The sequence below is a fragment of the Oryzias latipes genome, chromosome 17, assembly GCF_002234675.1.
Source record: "Oryzias latipes chromosome 17, ASM223467v1".
NCBI classification, from domain to species: Eukaryota; Metazoa; Chordata; class Actinopteri; order Beloniformes; family Adrianichthyidae; genus Oryzias; species Oryzias latipes.
The window spans coordinates 4,676,075-4,695,628 of NC_019875.2; the positions used below are offsets into that span (position 1 = coordinate 4,676,075).

The 19,554-nt window shown below is 44.3% G+C and overlaps 1 protein-coding gene across 7 annotated transcripts in view; it reads left to right on the forward strand.

Annotated features, from left to right (window-relative positions):
- The window catches only part of mtcl1 (microtubule crosslinking factor 1), a 62,252-nt gene that overhangs the window by 37,029 nt on the left and 5,669 nt on the right, over positions 1–19,554 (forward strand). For 3 of the 7 annotated variants that reach the window (XM_023965336.1, XM_023965337.1, XM_023965338.1), the window contains 6 exons: positions 427–597; positions 6,542–6,709; positions 9,167–9,421; positions 11,554–11,871; positions 13,048–13,127; positions 13,532–15,086. In XM_023965336.1, the coding sequence (XP_023821104.1) occupies positions 427–597; positions 6,542–6,709; positions 9,167–9,421; positions 11,554–11,871; positions 13,048–13,127; positions 13,532–15,086 (2,547 nt within the window). Of the gene's footprint in view, positions 1–426; positions 598–6,541; positions 6,710–9,166; positions 9,422–11,553; positions 11,872–13,047; positions 13,128–13,531; positions 15,087–15,256; positions 15,282–18,919; positions 18,978–19,554 lie in introns of all 7 variants that reach the window. The other 4 variants (XM_023965339.1, XM_023965340.1, XM_023965341.1 and 1 more) reach the window with 2 other exon arrangements.

Below are 19,554 nucleotides of genomic sequence, written 5' to 3' on the forward strand. Positions count from 1 at the left end.
AACATTTGAAGTATTTATCTATGTTGGGATGAGTACTTTAATGTGAGTCTCTACTGCAGCTTCTTCTTCTCAATATGATTTTCTGTTTCCTGACTCAACCGATCATTTGCTCAGCATCCTGTCGCAAAATTCGATTTGTGCTTACAGATGGATCAGCAGAGAGGAACCAGATCAAGCCTCACGCCACACTTGTCGCATCTCCTTGAAATGATCTTGGGACCCAGCAGACCTTTTGTCAAATCTCTTGATTCCCACTCAAGAAAGTCCTAATTAAAATGTTTTTAAAATATTTTCCACGTCAGTCATCCGGTTTGGAGCAGACATTCATCCAGTGTCTTCTCTGCTTCTTCACGACTAGATGCTCAGAAAAGAAGCTCACAGACTGTGCAGAAATTCTGTCTTTAACGGCCGTATGTCTTCTTGCAGGCGGATAAACTGGAGGGCTTCCAGGAGCTGGGAGCCATAATGGAGCGAGCGGAGGGGGAGTCGGACCGAGACGACGGACTATGTTCTCCACAAACGGCAGGAGACACCCCTGACAGCAGGCCCACCACCCCTCTGCAGTCACATGATCCACACCTGCTTCATCCCAGACAGGTACCTCCCATCCGGCGCTGTCGCACTACTGTTTCAACACGCGCAAAACTACTTTGAATGGAAGTTTTATTTATTCTTTGTTCTTTTGCACAAAAAGCAAATACAAAATAAACACAAAAAGCTGCCTAAAAATAGAGAAACATGGAGATATAAAACAGTGATATGCAATAAATAAAGCAAAACCTTACTAAAAGCCACAAATAGCCACAAATAATAAAAAGGATTTTTATAATATTTGCTTTAATCAAGTGAAAACTTTGACTTGAGCTGAAGGTCAAAACTAGAATGTAGTAGTTTTCAAACGTGCAAACACCTTACACTCCAGATTATTGTCTAAATAATTTTCACATTCTGAATGATGCACCTGATGCATCATACCAGCAACACTTGACCCAGTCAAGCTCTTCTTCCTGCAATGTCGTTGCAAAACTAAAAAAGCTGACACTACAGCGTTACCTTTTTAAAAAGTCAGTTATATTGAAAAAGTAGTGAATTAAAAGGAGTTTAGAGGACGCTCCACCGAAAAACTATGCTTTAAAAAACATTTTCAGAGATTAATTTATTAACTGAGCTTTCAGCGGCTCGTCTGTTTTAACTTTCCTGTTCTTCACTCTAGAGATCAAATGATTGTTTGGCAGCCGTTCACTAGAGCCGCTTGGCTCAATACGTAGATTTTGACCTACTTCACTGGTTGGAGGCAGACTTTTTTATCAGAGCACCCAGTTTTATGCTTTTTATTGACATAAAAGTGCCCTCACCGGCCACTTTATTAGGCACACCTCTCCAACTGCTCATTAATGGAAATTTTTAATCAGCCAATCACATGGTAGCAACTTAATTCATGTAGACAATGTCCAGACGATCTGCTGCAGTTCAAACCAGCATCAGAATGGAGAACAAAGATGACAGAAGTGACTTTGAACATAGCGTGGTTGTTGGTGCCAGACGGGCTGGTCTGAGGATTTCAGAAATGCTGATCTACTGGGATTTTCCCCCGCAACCATCTCTAGGGTTTACAGAGAATGATGACCTAAAAAGAGGAAATATCGGCTGGGTAGCTCGGTTGGTAAGGTGAGAGGCTACCATGCAGGAATCCAGAGTTTGATTCCCGGAGGGGAAAAAAGCAGTTCTGTGGGCGGAAATGCCTTGTTGATCCCAGATGTCAGAGGAGAATGGCCAGACTGGTTCCAGCTGATAGAAGGACAACAGGAACTCAAAGAACCACTGGTTCCAATAGAGGTCTGCAGGAGAGCATTTCTGAATGCACAACATCTCCCACCTGGAGGCAGATGGACCACAGCAGCAGAAGACCACACCGGGTACCACTTCTGTCAGCTAACTAAGGCTATAGTTCACACAGACTCACCCAAACTGGATCATAGAAGATGGGAAAACGTTGTCTGGTCTGATGAGTCTCCATTTCTGCTGCCACATTCGGATGGTAGGGTCAGAATTTGGCATCAACAACATGAAAGGATTGATCCATCCTGCCTTGTATCAACGGTTCAGGCTGGTGGTGGTGGTGTCATGGTGTGGGGGATATTTTCTTTGGGCTCCTTAGTACCAGTTGAGCATGGACTTGTACCTGAGTATAGTTGCTGACCATGTCCATCCCTTTCTGACCACAGTGTACCATCTTCTGATGCTACTTCCAGCAGGAAAAGGCACCATGTCACAAAGGTGAACTCATCTCAGACTGGTTTCTTGAACATGATGATGAGTTCACTGGACCCAAACTGCCTCCACAGTCACCAGATCTCAACCCAATAGAGCAGTGTTTTTCAACCTTTTTTGAGCCACGGCACACTTTAACCTTGCCAAAAATCCCGCGGCACACCGTGCAACCCCCCCCCCCCCCCCCAAAAAAGCAGAAACTCATAGTCTGTTTTGATCTACAGGCCCCCCCCCCCGCAATCTGACGTGCATTTTTGTGATAATTGTGGCAGAAAAAGCAGGAAGTTGCAGATGTTTTTTCTAAAAGATGTAATAAAAGTTAAGGTACATACAAACTGTATGTTCGTTGTGGTTTCAATCCGTGTAACAAGGACGACTCATTGTACGCTAAGGCGCTGTCCCTTTAAGCCAATGCATCATGGGAGATGTAGTGTGAATACGGCGAGAAAACGGCAGAAACACTTGCGTCTCTGAGTTTCATGGTTTTGTTCACTTGTTCCACGGTCTGATACCGGATTCTGTGGAAAGCTACACCGCTAAAGACGAGCTTTAGCTGGTGTTTTTGTTGGAACTGAGTGAGTTATGAGCTAAATTGGAACAAGGAAGTTTAGACTTTAAACACTTCTGATTGGTCAGACTGATGACATGTGATTTAGCCTTCAAGAATGATTGGTGGAGTCGTGGAGACAGTAAAAGCTGCGGGACTTTTCAGAAAACAGTTATAGCTGCAGGTAAATCGCGGTGCCGTCATTCTTATCAAAATGTCTTTAATAGAATCAAATAAACACAAAGAAATAAGTATTTTATGATCTTTCATATTCCTAACTACTCAGTGTTTTATCAGGACCTGTTTGGATGAACACAGAGCTGATTTCCTGGAGATGGTTAATGTTTTTAGATCAGTTAATGAGGGCAATTTTCCACGGCACACTTGACCATCTCCCACGGCACACTAGTGTGCCGCGGCACACTGGTTGAAAAACACTGCAATAGAGAACCTTTGTGATGTGGTGGAACGAAAGATTGGCATCATGAATGTGCTGTCATGGTTAGTCAGGAAGGATAAACCCAGGAGCAGCAGGACTCAAACACATCCAATCAAAAAGCCGAATTTATGAATCCGGAATCCATTTGTTTTTTAGGAGTTTTTCCTTACCGAGAAGGAGGGTCTAAGGGCAGGGATGTCAAGTTTAGGATAGCTATCACTTATTGAATTGTATGACTTGAATTCTGTGTTCTTTATGATTCATGTTTATTACACAAACTACCTGTTTGAAGCCCACTGAGACGACTATTGTTGTACCATTGGGCTATAGAAATAAAATTGAATTAAAGACACGGCAAAGAAGACGCTCCAAAACCAAACACAGAATGAACCGTCCTTAAAAAACGAAGCTACCGTAGATTAGATAATTGTAGGTTTGTTGTAGCCAACTCAGGTGGAGGCCACAGTAAACCAGAACCTAAAAAACATCACCAATGGGGGGTGACCCATAACATGTGCAGCCAACAAATCTGCAGCCACTGCGTGATACTATCATGTCAACATGGACCAACCTTTCTGAGGAATGTTTCCAGTTGAATCTATGCCACCAAGAATTGAGGCAGTTCTGAAGGTGAAAGAGGTCTAACCCGGTACTAGCAAGGTGGACCTAATAAAGGAGCTGGTGAGTGTATGTTCATGATGTGTTTAATGAATGTGGGTTTTTTGTTTGAGCTTCTGCTACAGCATGTGTTGAGATCTGTCCTCTCACTGGACCACTTTACCTGCTTGTTCAAGTGAAAGCAGGGTGAGAGCACTCTGTCTGAGATGCATTATTAGGTAACCCTAAATGCTCGACTTTGTCAAGGTTTTGGGGGTTCTCAACCTTGTCACTTTAGGTGTGATCAGACACAAAAGTGCAGCACAGCAGAGCCGTCCTGCAGGTGGAGAAAGGTTACAGCGTGTCAAAAAGTCTCCCCAAAACTTCTGGGAAGATTTGGAGAGAACCGAAGCGGGAAAGATCCCCACTCATCCCTCACAGTTCCATCATGCTGCTCGTGAGCTGAAGTGTGTTTAGCAATCACATAAATAATGTACCTGGAAGGGTGTCGCCTGCTGTGACAGTAAACACTCACCACCTTTAGTGGCTTTTCACATTAGAGGAATGTGGTGTAAATAAATGATCGCATGTAGAATGTCTTCAGGAGGACCAGAAATGGGACTTTCCATCAGCACTTTCCTGGTTCTTGGTTTGTTCATAGAGAATTTGATTTGTCGTTTTAAAGCCATTTGGTTCTTTTAAATCTTCATACTTAAGACTTAGAAATATGATTTTTTTTTTCAAATTAAATCCAAACATGTTAATTGCAGAAATTTCAGCTAAACTGATTGATGTGACTGCCAATAATCAGAGCATCTTCAAGAGGATCTTCCTCCACTAAATGGAAAGTTTCTTCCTTCTCCACTCCAAAATGTAAAATGAAATTAGCGGTGGGAATTTTCCACAAACGTCTTTATTCGGTCTTCGTTTACCCTCTTGTTACAAACAATCATGCCGCGGACTAAACTGATTTCTGCAAACCTGAAAATATTTTCCACTTTTTGAACAAGAAAAGACAGAAATGTTGATAGAGTGAAACCGTGCGTGAATCAGGAATGCTGAGAGGGTTTTAAAGAGCGGAGTGATGCGTCACAGCCGTGAACATCTCTAAGCTGCTGACAAGAAATCTTTCACTTATTCTTTTATCTAACTTATGCCCCTTTTTGTGTTTAGGGGACCTAGAGGAGCATAAAATGAAAGGTGTTTTTGCCCTCACTTTACGAAAAACCACCTAATGACTGTCACCATACAAAGTAACACATGTATTTACAAATTAATATATGACAAATAATAACTTAAACGGCAAAGGAAAAAGGCTTCAGGGTGAACCAAGGCCAAAAAAATACAAATAAAAACCACCTAACTGAAATCTGAAATCTCACCTTTGAATAAAGAAAAGGGAAATCAATGACAAAGCACCAACCTCCCTAGACTAACATAAACAGGAGAAAACGTGAAAGAAAATGTCGGTTCACCCCTTCAGCTTCACTGAAACATAACTACACCAAACAAAAGACTACACAGAGTGGGCCTGAACACAAAACTACAAAGTGCAACACAAACTACAGAACAGGTGGAGAAGAGCGCCAAGTGGAGGCAGGTTGCAGCAAAGCTTCCTTCTCTCAGGCTGTAGGTCCAAATGGTGCCTTTAAAGGCTGCCGCCATCCGCTTGGCTCCAAACGGGAGCCACACCTTTTCCAGCACCACACCTGAAAGCAATCAGAGACACACAAAGATCCACGAAAACAACAAAGTCCCACTCTGATAAAAATAAAATACACAAAGCACGGAATGAAAAGGGAAAAGCAAAACTAAATACGGCCACAACCCAGCAAATGTTTGAAAAGCTACAAACTCCATCAGCTTCTCAACTTTATACTGTTCTATTTGCTGCCAAGGTCCTCGAGAGCTCCTGTCAGTGTAAAACTGATGGAAATATTCAAATATTAAACAGAATGTCAGCGTTTTGGATCAGAATTCATGCAACGTTTTGACAGGAAGGCTCCATCTGCACTCAACCTTTTTACTCATTTTACTGCGGTTGACACTCGTGTGCACAGAAACCTTTTTGCTCTGTTCAATAAGTCAAGCTGAGTAGTTCCATTTGTGACATTAGGAGGAAAAAAGCCCGTCCCGCTCATTTCTGCTTCTGTGGAAAGCTAATGATTGGAGCGCCGGAGCGGAGCTTTCGGCGTCTGACACAGTGTTCCATAGCTGACGGAGCCCAAAGCGCTGCAGTGACACCTCGAGGTGATGACAGTCACTTGAAAGCCTGGCTGTGTCCGGTCGGGCCTGCAAGCTCCCCCCAGAAGGATCCCAGCTGTTTTTTGTTGCAGCTTCAATGAACGTCTCGTTTATCTGTGCAAGGTTTCATTTAGGATGCATGCAGAAATCCCTCACTCAGGGAACAGAGAGCAGAACTGATAGAATAGAATAAAATGCTTATTTCATCATAAAAGAACCACGACCGAAATTAAAGGTGCCCATCATGTCAAAGAAATATAAGAATAAAAGACAATAATGAAAGCAATACAGAACAGTATAAATATTTATGTAAATCCAATCAATATATTGATCTTTGATGGACTTCCTGACCACCAAACAGTTCAAGCAGTTGATGCTCAGCGCCTAATGGATGTTTTCTTGTGCTGTTTTCTGGTCAATGCTTGGTCTGACTGCGGCTGCAGTTTGGGGAGAACCGGCGAGTCCTGCAGGCCGTGCGGACGCTCCTGGAGGAGCTGCTGGACGTGCTGCGGGAGGAGGAGACGAGGAGAAGCCAACTGCAGCAGTCCTACGCCAATGACAAAGCCGCCTGGGAGGTCAAGTGGACAGAGATGAGGTGCCAGGTTGCTCAGGTACAGATGGCGTCTCAGCGTCCACTGTTAAAGGAACAGATCCCGTAACTGTGGGGAGAAGCGCCACCTCTCCCACTAAGCTGCAGGATGACAAGAAACATGTTGCAGGAAGTCCATCTAAAAAAAAGCTTTCATGTTTATTGGCTTCATGTTTAGCTACATCTTGAGTAAAAGGTGCAGCAACATTGATATGAGTCAAAGCTGTTTCCTAATGCAGCTCTCATCTGACAAAGAAATGTCTAGAAATCAGACTTTAACCATTTCTTCTGAGAATCTTTAGCTCTGGGTTGGATTTGCTGTTGCTGCTCAGTCCTAACCCATGGAGGTCTGACAGCTTGATACAGTATGATGAGCCCATCTGACTCAACCAAAGACACTGTGAACAGCTTCACAAAATGCTTGAGAGTATATTAGCATCCCGGCATCACAGAGATTGTATCCTAGCAACTATTGTTCTGAAAAAACATTTGCAATTCTGAAAAAGAAAATTGTGTTTCGTGAGACAACCTAATTTGACCATTTTTGGAGGACTGAAGTCTGTGAACGATGGTTGAAGAAAGGACTGGCAGGTTCCAAAGCACTTGAAGAAAATGCTCTTGGTGTGAAAACACTTTAGAGTCTAGTTTATGATTCTAAAACAGCGGAGAAACAGCGGAGGAACTTCCCCCATGAAATCAGCAATAATTCAGTGGGCACGGGAGATCTTTGGGATCCAGAAAAGGAAAAAAGCCACATTTCTGTCTTTAAAAACAACATTTAGAAACATTTTAGTGAAACTTGACTTCAGTTGTGAAGATGTTTCTGTTCTAAAAACAGTTCCAGAGAGGTGAGGCCTCTTCCTCCCACACTGGGAGGTCTTTAGTGGACTTTCTCTCAGTGAAATGAGTTTGAAACTTGTAGCCGTTGAGCTTTTTCTGCTCGGCAGCCTGTCGTCGTTCTGTTCAGTTAAGCTGCAGATGAACCAGAAGTCTGTCAGACGGAGACCAGAATCACACAACATGAAGATGTTGGACTTTCTAGTTGCCTGATATTCCGAGTTCACATCAGAATGAATTGAGAAAGGCTCTACTTTTGTGAATATGAGGGATGTGCAAAGAATAGATTGGGTTTCTTGATCTTAGTCATTTTGGAGACTTCTGAAAGTGAATTTTTCATGACTAAGTGACTTTATTCAGTGGTTGAAAGTGTGCAAAACACCTTACAGTGGAAATCCTGACAAAGTAAAAAGTCATCCTTCACATTTTTGCAAAAGATCTGGAGAGCTTCATCTCAGACTCTACAGGCCTCATGCTGTGTGGAACCAGAAAATGTCATTTGGATCTGGAAAGAATACTTCTGGTCATCGTAAGACATTGTTGGAGGTTGTTCTTTGGGTTCCTTTTGTTTTGGACAAAGCTTCTGCTGCGTTAATCTGGCCTTTACAGAGGAAGCAAACGAAAATCTGCTTTCAGGCAGTCTGTAGTCACTGGTTTGAACCCCCAAGCTGCTGGCATAGAGAAAAACAAAAGCATTTCCTGCTCAGCCTGATTGAACCGTCATATGTTTTTACCTCTTTAAAGTCAGGAGACCCGGATTTCTGCCACCAGCAATGCAGAGAAAAACTGCTTCCAGTCAGACGCCGCAAAGACACAGTCCCTCTTGATGCGTCCTGTATCTTATAGAAGAAAAACTCTCATCTCTAAACCAATTAGGAGGCTTGAACTATAGACGGCAGATTATCTTTTCAACTCTCCGGCTTTTAATCCACGAGGCTCTTACATGCTTGAGTCCTTCAGCAGAGCAGAGTTCAGCGAGGGCTGCAGAGGGAACTAATGTGCTTAGTTTTGTCTGATAAGGCCATGTGGAGCCCTCTTCTTGCTCCACTCTGCTTCCCTCTGGTTATGCGCTCAGAAATGGGCTTCAGGAAGCCCATCAGAGCAGAGGACGTCTCTCCCAGCTCAGCATTTTTCTGCGTCTGGTGTTGGGTGGTTCAGCCTCACAGCCGCTGCTCATTCTTTTTAAAACCTGCTGGTGAAATGAACCTTTGTTTCCTTAAATGAAGGCATGCGTAGAAAAAGAATGGCTTGTTTGACAATGCATTTGAAATTTGGCTTAGACAACATTGAAATGACTGACAGTAGACCTGCTGCTACATTAAACAGGTTTGTAGTGGAAGACGTTTTTGTAAAACGCTTTCAAAATTTCATGGAAACATTTCCTGCTGGAGAATTTGGTCGTTTAATCAGGTTATTTGACTAGAAACTGAACAAATGTTCAAAATCATCAGCACCTCAGAGTCTAATAACATTTCTTTGGAGAACGACATGAACAAACTTGTAAAAGTGACCTTCTTGAGTTGGAAGTTGCTGCTGCTGATTTGACTTTGCCTTCATCTACAAACATGATAAATGAACAGACTCAGAGTGTCCTCTGTCATTTTTCACTGCAGTGACTCCTCTGTGTCTGTTGTTTGAGCAGCTGGAGGAGGAGGCCCGGGGCGAGGCGCAGGGGGGGGAGGTCGATCCGGAGCCCGAGCGGGCCTTGAAGCAGGAGCGCGAGGAGCATCGGCGCATTCTGGCCGAGAGCCACAGCACATCCCTGGACCTCCGCTGGAAGCTGCAGCACGGAGAGAAGAGGTGGAGCCGCGAGAGGACAGAGCTCCTGGAGCGCTTCAGCCGAGAGCGGCAGGAGTGGGAGAGCAGCATGAGGGAGCTGCACCGCAAGATGGAGAGGGTGAGAGAGGGCGGAGTTTCCGAAAAACAAGGAACATTCATCTTCTCATCATCTAACGGTGTTTCCTCGGGAAACTGTCCTGCATTTTTTTTAATCCCACCCTGCTACAACACGCCTGCCTCTGATGACTTGATGAATTGTCCGGCTTCTGCAGAGCCCGATGATGAATCAGGTGTGCATAGGCGGGGCAACATGGAAACCATGCAGGACGGTGTTTCCCGAAGACCAGGGTTGGGTAACACTGATCCAACAGCTTGTTTCAGTTTGTCGTCAATTCTGGAACTTTGGGTTTTGTTTCAGTGAAACTAATTTATAGAGGACTTATTCACGTTCCAAACAGAAAGGAATGTGAGGCTTCATTTACTCTGATGTAAAGGGTTTGAATGCAAATTGAAGCTTAATTTTCTTGATATATGTCGTCTATCATCAGAAAAATGCCACAAGAGTATGTTAGAAACACCCAAAACAGGATTTTCAGAGCAGCGCAGTAAAATGATGCTCTAAATTCAAGGCCGAGTCAGAAATAGTTCATGTATTTATTCAGATCAAATCTTCTGTAATGTTTTTGCTGCATAAACCTCAGCAGAAGGAAGAGAAAAAAGAAGGAAAAATTCCCAACTCCAAATTGAATCTGTTTCATTTTTAGCAGAGTACAGTAAAAACATCACTGTATTTGACTGCAACCATGCTCCTCATCTGTGCCTGATGGACAGGAAGCAGCCCCCCCAACCCCACCTCAACCACCATTACACAATACAGGTGTGAGGCTTTTGTTCACCCTTGTGCTATCTTAGATGACCCCCCCCTTACATTGACATGTTCTCCCTACCATGACAAAGGTGGATAAAGGTGGATAGATTTCATGTAATCCATGGACACCAGTGAAGATCACAAATCACTGAAGAAAAAAGATTCAGAGCACTGTCTAGTGGGTCTAGATGACCCAACTCCCAATGTTGAAGTGCCTAGGATAGCACAAGGGTCAAACACGAAGCAGAACAAACTTCTGATTTGTCACAGAGCACAGCCATCAGTGCAGAGGCAGGGATGCAGAGTTCAGCATTTAACTGCAGAAAACAATCAAGCAGACGACGCTCGGCTCAGAAACACTGAAAACGTTAGAACTGTGGTCTGGAGCAGGATGCTTACAGTGAATTATCTATAGTATTCTGGAAACTTTTGGGGAACTAAAAGGACTGATTGTTTGTTGAACATGAGATTTAACACAGAACCTGTTTCCGGTCCAGTTTAGAGGGCTGAAAGCTACAGAGAAGTTCATCGGATCTGCACTAAAACTGGATCCACTTTTGTTGACAAAAAAAAGTTTAGTGTTTATATATTTTAATAAAATCTATATTCCTGGCACAAGCGGCAAGATTAATGTCGATTTTACGGATGGTTTAAACTCTCAAAGAAAAAAGGAAAAACTGAATTTTCTCATTTCAGAGCCAATGGGTTGATGTCCCTCAGGGAAAAACGCAAACTTAGAGAAATGCTGTGTTCAAGTGGTGTTGGAAAGATCAGAAATATGACTGTCCAACTCGGAAAACATACATGAAAATTTTCAGAATCACTTTCTGCACCTAAACAATGTTTTTTTTGTGCCCTGTCTATGGAGAGACACCAGAATTACAGGGGAAATAATAAGGATCACCGATATAATTTATTCCAGATTAAACGGGCCGCATGTGGCCCCTGGCCTTAGTTTGCCCTCTCCTGGTGTAGTGGTTAGCACCTTTGCGTCACAGTGAGAAAGCCATGCTTCAAATCCATCCTGGGACCTTTCTGTGTGGAATCTGCATGTCTCTCTCGTGCATGTGTGGGTTTTCTCCAGTCTGACATGTTCAGGTTGTACCCCACCGTCACCCAACTGCATATGGGATAGGCTCGAGCAGCCCTGTGACCTCAGAAACGGATTCAATGGATTCTGAAGGATGGATGGATGGAATCTCTTAAAAACAGTTAATCTGTTTTCATTAAGACATTAACACTCTGTGAAAGTAATAGGGTTTCTGATTGAAGGGCGGACAAATTCGTGTTAAAGCTTCAGTTTTGCATCTTTCCAAAACCTTTTCATTTCCAGTCCAATCGAACACCATGAAGAGGTTTTCTGTGTGTCACTTGTCATGTAGATGCAGAGGGAGCTGAACACCAAAGGAGGGGAGGGCCCTGACGTCAAAGATGGCAGCTCTGCCCACAGGGGGGTGTTCTCACCTCAGGAGAACTCTCCGAGATCCCCTCGAAGCCTCAGAACCTCCACTACCGCTCCCCCCACGCGCTCCCATTCCGACTCTGACGCCACCCTGGAGGAGCAGGGGGCCGCCATGAGGCTCAAGGGCCCCACAGAAAACCTGTTTCTGGATGCTCTGTCCCTGGACCCCCTTAGCTGTCTGGAAGTCCCTCCACCCTCCAGGCTGGAAGCAGAAAAGAGGTTCCCCTGCATGAAGGAGGTAAAAGAAGTCATCTTTATCAATTCCTTTCCTCCAAACCAGGTCCAGATGACCCCACTCCCTAACGTTAACGTGCCAACGTTGGGAGTGGGGTCATCTGGACCCCACAAGACAGCACAAGGGTTAAACTCTTTCATGCTATCTGTCTGCTCGGCTGTCAGACAGGACAAGTTATTTAAAAATTGATATTACTGTGAAGTTAGATTTTGTTTTCAAGGAACAGTAAAGGTACGGTCACAAACACAACTGCCACCACGTGATGTGGATGCATTTGCAGAATCTTCAAGATTAGACGCCCGATTTGTCTTGTAAAAATTGTCGGCCTGGTCATGAATCTAGACGGCGGCCATCAAGCATCAGTCATTAAAAGAACGGCAGCCATAGGGCAGTGACAGCTGGATTGCGAGCTCTGATTGGAGGATGTGTACATGTCTGCAGATGGCAGACGTCCATATTAAGTGCCACCAGCTGCCCAGTAGCTCGTTATAAAAAGCGGGCCGTTCTGCCCCGCTGGTCATTCGCAACTCACATTCTGAGCACACATTATAATTTTGTCAATTTGACATATTCACACATTTTTAGACAACATGCCTCCCAAGAAACCCAGCAAGGGCAAAGCCCTGCTCGAAAAACAATGTTCCAAGTGGTCCAACCACAGCAAGAGTCTTCATCGAACGAAGAGCATCAATGCCGTCTCCTCATATGCAGGACCCAAGGAGACGTCTGGTCATTGGTGGGCCCCCAGCCCATGTCTGCAGCTCTTGTTTATGGAAAAATAAACTGCATCCACTGCTGCTTTGTGTTGTTTGGAACCAGAAACTGCAATGTTGTCCTTCATGGTCCACTATCTTGATTTAAAGTTGTCCTGGTGTCACTCCCCTCCATACTGCCCCATGTGGTGTGCTGAGGTTACCACAGACCTCCCCTAACAGCAGACATTTGGAATTTTGGATTGTTTTTAATGGCTGCTGAGGAAACAACTGCTAAATAGGTCTTTTTCAGAAACATAGCAAACCTGCATTCTGGCCTTTCGATGTTGTTTGTTGTAAAATAAAAAAATCTTTGATTCAAGGCATAAAAGGTGTATTTTAAAGAGAATTATAGTTTCGTTTGCATTTATCAATTTAATTCATTTTCTGCTATTACCGCCTCCATGTTTACCTTTGCTTCTTTTAGGCCCTGAATGAGATTTCAGAGCGAGAAGAATCTGCTGCCTCCCCAGAGGAGGAGATGAGAGAAGGAGGGAGTCTGCTCAGGTAATTTCTTGAAGAAGTTGATCTGAGTTCAAAAGCACGTCAGCGATAAATGTGTCACAAGAACGATCTGCATTTGTGGTGGCTCTCTGACGCACACACCAACACACACACACACACAGACATGAGTCTCCGGAGAGATCAACTGCTGATTCTCTTTAGTGTTACTTGAAGTGATGGGGGGGGGGGGGGTACTTTGTAGTTTCCTTTAAAAGCAGGATAGAGATGGAGATCTCTTTGCCGATAAATAATTCAGTAGGTTTCAAGCAACAAAAAGCTCTGAGTTGTTTTGATAAATAAAATCTGGCACATTTTAGTAGTTTTATTTTATGTTGTTGCAGTTAAACTGAAATATTTTCTAGCTTGCCATCTGACATCAACCATGGCTGTGTTGGTTTTGTGTCCAGGGCCAAGTCTGTGTGCTCCATGAGCGACTTTCAGCGGCTGATGGACAGCTCGCCGTTCCTCCCTGACAAGACGCACCAGGGTGATTACGGCCAAGACGACGCCACTCCTCCTCTTTCTCCAGATGACCTGAAGTACATCGAGGAGTTCAACAACAAGGGCTGGGACTTCCCTGTGTCCACTCCGGTGACGCATCCAATCCGAGAAGTGTGGACAGATACGTCTGCAGAGGTCAAAGAAGGGGAACCCAATCCATTCCAGCCACCCTCTTGGTTCCTCACCACCACCGCCACCTTGACCACCAGCACCCTGAGCAGTCCCGAGCACTGCCACAAGTCCCCACTCAGGGGCAACGGAACTGGGGCAGCAGATGTAGGTGTGGAGCACTTTGGGCTTCACATGCTCCACAGCCCTACTAGACATGTGGCAGCAGAGCGCGGCACTGCCCAAGACCCCGATTCTTTAAACGCCAAGGGGAGCAAAGGCAGGGCTGAGGGTGAGGCTGGGGTGGCAGCCGGCACGTCCGATGAGGTGTTCAGCGGCGTGCGGTGGCCCTGCATCCTGGAGGGCGGGGGGCTAAGGACTCCTCAAAGTCAGACCCCTGTGTGTCCCACAGTGGGTTTTGCGTCTTCTCTGGAGCTTGAGCTCGCCAAAAATTTGAGCGATGACATGAAGGAGGTGGCCATCTCCGTCAGGAACGCCATCCGCTCTCCTCAGGGACCTGCAGTCCGCGACATCGCCTGCCAGACCAACGGGTTGACCACACGGGGCACACAGACCACCCAGACCATCAACGTGGGTCTGCAGACGGACCTGCTCCGGAACTTGACCAGCAGTCCCCACCGTTGCCTCACACCGAAAGCAGGAAGCACACCCATCTCCTCCCCGTCACGTGGCACAAGGAAGGTTCAGTACTCCCCCGTGGTGCAGAGCAAGTTTGATCGTCCCTGCTGCTCGCCAAAGTACGGCTCGCCCAAGCTTCAGCGGAAACCATCCATACCCGGGAAAGCCGAACTCCAAAACAACAGCCGCATCCCGACCCCCACCACGCCTCAGAAGGGCAACAGTGAGTCAGCATGGGCGCGCTCCACCACAACCCGGGACAGCCCCGTGCACACCACCATCAACGACGGCCTCTCCAGCCTCTTCAACATCATCGACCACACCCCCGTGTCCTACGACTCCATGCAGAAGTTCAATAAGTCTCCGAGTCGCTCCCACCCCACGCCACCCCCCACCACAGAGCTCAGCCCCGCTCACAGGGCCCTCGCTGCCGACTCCAGGAGTGGGCACGAGTGCCAGCGGGCCGCTCGGGGGCGCTCCCCCAGCCCCGTGCAGCTGATCGTGGAGACGCAGGGTGACAAAAACCCAGAGGTGGTGACCATCCGGCAGGACCTGTCAGCCCCCCCAGGCTACACCCTGGCTGAAAACGCAGCCCGCATCCTCAACAAGAAACTGCAGGAGCAGAACTGTAGGGAGGAGAGGCGGCTGCAGGCAGGGCAGAGCAGCCACGGCAGGCAGGCGGACTCTGACAGAGGACAGCCTGGATGTATGGAGGTAAATATACAGACTCACTGGATTCTCTCCGTCATCTTTCATTTGATCTGGCCTCCATGTTTATGACTGGCCTTGGAGTTCCCTTTAATATTCAAAGACAAACATTGTTGCATCTGTCTCTCATGGTAAAATGATGACTTGTACTGAAATCTTAATGTTTTTTTTCCCAGATGGAAAGCACTGACTGATTCAATGGTAATGCTGAAATATTTACCTCTGCTCTCCAGCTCTTATCTTCCTACCTCTGCTGTGCAGAGACACACTCTGAACTTCCTTCTCGACCACATTTTGTCTTTTCTAATCCCTGTGCTTCAATCGCTGCTGAAGTCTGACTGAAATCTGGTTTACATATCTGATAACGGGAAGGAAGTGACAACATGCAGGATCAAGAAAAATAAAGTCTGTAAAGCAAGAACTGTGTTAAAAGCAAACCTGAAAGTGGCTGCAGTTCTTTCAATGGGGGCTGGTGTCAATAGAAAGCAATTAGCCTTTGACTCCTTATGATCAGAAGTCCAGTTTTACACCAAAAATAAACACATCTGCAGTCTGGTTTTAAAAATCTATTAGAAGTCTCTTGCTTCATTTTTTATTCTTGACATCTGTGATTTTTTTTAAATATATTTATATATACTTGTATACACTTTTTGCCCCAGAACTTTTTGGGCCATTCTCTGTAAACCCTAGAGATGGTTGTGGGTGAAAATCCCCGTAGATCATCAGTTTCTGAAATCCTCAGACCAACCTGTGTGGCACCGACAACCACGCCACGTTCAAAGTCACTTTCTTCCTTGTTCTGATGCTCGGTTTGAACTGGACCACGTCTACATGCATTAAGTTGCTACCATGTGATTGGCTGATTAGAAATTTGCAGTAACAAGAAGTTTTACATCTGTGCCTAATAAAGTGGTCAGTGAGAGTACATCAGCTGTTTGGAGTTTTACAGCTGAAATTTGTTCAATATTAGGGGTGTGTTTCTTTGATTGGCAGGTGGGTGGACTGAACAAAAAAGTCTCACTTTACTCTGACCCAAACAATCGTCTATATTTGGATTGTTGTTGAGTTTCCTCTTTATACCACTCAGCAGCCTCAGCAGCTCACTTTACTCCAGTCAAAGTGACCCACCTCAGGCTTTGTTAGCAGAATCATGCGGGTGACAGCAGATCATCAGTGCAGTACGGACATTATGTGTCTGTGGTATAACTCTATATGTACGAGTGTACAATGGCAAACTAACAACAGAAATAATCTTTTGGTTTACTCTCAGTTTGGGATCATAGTTGTGCTCCAAAAGGGGGCGGGACTTTTGCTTAACATGTGACCTTCAATTCCTCAGCTCAAGAACAGCAAACTGAGCATGCTCTGACAACTGTCAGTCATGTTTTGCATTGTCTCAGTTTGCTGTTCTTTATACAACTGCAGAACTGGAAGCAAAGTGACCAGATTAGACTCGTTTGAGATGATTGTTTCTGATATTAGTGTTTCTTGCTTAAAGACAGAGTATAAACACACAAACGCGGTAGCAGAAAGAACACATAACATCCCTGACTGTAGACACCAGGTTAGGAAAAAGGTTAAAATTCACAATTAAATCTTGTTGAAACCCTTTTATCTTGATCCTAAAGCACAAATATACAATTTCAATCAAATAATAGGGAATGAGCAGATGTCTATTCTGGGGTTGACAGCATGCGGTTCTTTCATCCTTTTGCTGCAGCTCTCTGTGGTTTTGTAAAATAACTATTATGTTCTAAGATTGTCGTGGTGGCTTTAACACCATCGGGATGTGCGAGCGTGTAGGAGGAAGAGTTGATGATGATGAGACAAGCCTTGTTAATGATCTCATTGGTGGATCTCATCTAAGCTTCTCGTCCGTACTCATACGGTCGATGCTTCAGATGTAATGAACTCAATCGTTTGTCTTTGTTCAGTTTTATGTGGCACTTAGGCACAAAAGCAGAAGAATAGTTCTTTAGTTTCCATTGATGTTCATTCATGAAGCCAACAGAAATGATTAGAATTTATTCATTCATAATCATGTCAGGGTTGGATTCATCTCAAGAAAACAGAAAAGAAGCAAGAACAGAAAAATGTGGACATTTTTACAAGAAGCAGCCTTCAGAAAGAAAACACAAACTGATGCGTGTTTAGTGTGAACATAATATATCTTAGTCGTGAATTCAACTAGACCAGTATGTTTTACCTACGTTTAATAACAAAGTAAAATAAATCGGATATTTTGTTTCGCCAAGGGCGTCAAACTAGCTAGGACCACCTCTGAAGACGGTACCTGTTGAATGGGGTTGAATGAGAAGTGAATAACGATGGAAAACTTAAAAAACGAGTGAAATGATCCCGTTCACTGGAATCACCGGGTTTTCCAAAGGATGTTGCAGCTCCCCGTGTTTGACTTTCTGTGGTCCAAATGGCTCTTTGAGTGGTAAAGAGTGCCGACCACTGATCTATAATGTACGACCCTTACACTACATACACACCACACAACAAAGAAAGCACTTTTAAGTACAGGCTTTTAGCATATGGTGTTCACTCTTATTGTTTACCAGCTCATGTCCCCCTCCTCAGCTCCACAGCTCTATTCCAATAAATGAAAGACTTGGTATGGTAGAATTCCAGGCGACCACAAACTGCACTTATTAAGTTATCCTCCATGGTCAATGTTCAAACGCTTCTGTGAACACATCACTGCTAAATCCGAGTCCCTGATTGGTCAAAGTTTAACTTTCAACGCGCGTTTTGTGCTTGGTGCCTGAAAGTGGTCGTAAAAACTTGAGTAGCAACGCGTGACCCCCGAGAGTTTTGAACGTGGAAGCCAGAAATGCGTGTTTAGGTGTGTTTACGTTAACTTTTTATTGAAAGTGGTCGTTTGAACACACGTTGGCGTGTTCAGAGTGAACATTGCTTCAACGTGGCTGCAGCTGATTTTTGAAAATAAAAGTCAGAATTTCTTGAAATAGGGTTTTTTTTTAACCAACTTTTGACTCGATATGACAAAAACGATCTAAAATAATAAAATACAGTCTGAGTGATTTAACTGCATGATGGCTATAGAATCAAGTTTACCTCAAAACAGTGTATTTTTTTTGCATGCTGTTCAATATTCCTATATTTCCAGGCATGTTTTAGGCTCTGGATTGATAATTTCATGTAGAATTTCAGCATTCACCACCCAAAACAATTTTAAATGAAAATTTTAAACAGATTTAACTGAGTTTTACTTCATTTATTTGTTTGAAAGGAGAAGGTGGGTGACAAACAGACAAAAATCTACAGTATATGAAAGGACAGAAGAAACGTGTGTGTTGGAACACAGGCGTTTATTTCATGAGGTCGTTCATCTGTGATGTAATTTAAACAGAATCAACAGTTCATCGTAGCAAAACAATCATCGTGTAAATTCATCACTAGCCTTCAGATCACAGACTAAACTGTGTAATACAGATGATTGACAATATCAGTAAATCTTAAAATCTTAAATTAAGGTTCTTTGCCTCCTCGCCCAGCCCTCTCCTGACCTCCCATCCTGATGGTCAGATTATCTCTGATGCTCTTCAGCACACAGCTGAGCTTCTACATGAAGGTTCTGCTTCTATCAAGATGTGAATGAACAGCTGTTTGCTGCTTTCTGTGCTTATCAGGCTGAACCTTTTGTTTCTGCTTTCAGTGGAACAAACGTACCATGTATCTCCGACTGGCTTCTGCTCGCCTGTTAACCTTTCCCGCTTTATATTTTTCCTCCCCTCTCCCACCTCCTCTGGGCTTCATGTCTCCGTTCTCCTCCTCCTCCTCCTCCCTCCTGCTGCTGTGCTCTGATCCAGAACCACACTGTCATACTAACCACTCCCTGGGGGCTCTAACTCTGCCCGTCTCCACGATGTAAGTTCCTCTTCCTCCTCTTCCTCCTTTGGTGGTGGGTTAACCAACCACAGGACCTTTCACCTCCTGCCTGCAGACCCTCTACACACACACCCTCCTCTTCATCAGTGCATGCTTGGCAGGTCAGGACATTGGTGTGGTGTCCAAAGTGGTGCAGGGGTCCCACATCTGTCCCTTGGTGTGAATAGATGCATGCTACTTCTTTAACTGGACCATTAAGTATTTTCTGTGGGACCATATCAGTGGTTTTGCATGCAGTGGTTGTCCATTAATCATTACTCAAATGTTGGAATAGATACTACAAAGTTAGAGTTTTGAAAAACCTCAAACCAGAAATGTTGGTACAGTATGAAAACCTAAAAGAAAAGGACAAGATTTAGCTTTCCAAAATTTTCATTCTTTTATAAAAATATGTTGTGTTTTCACACTTGTAGCTGATTTCAAATGAAGTTGGGACAGCTGAACTTTATTAACATAATAAGATTCGAGCAGTTTTCTTTTATAAATGAAAGGCCTTAAATGGCTGCTGCTTGATAAATCCTGTTGACTTAACTCTTGGAAATGCAAATCCCTCAAA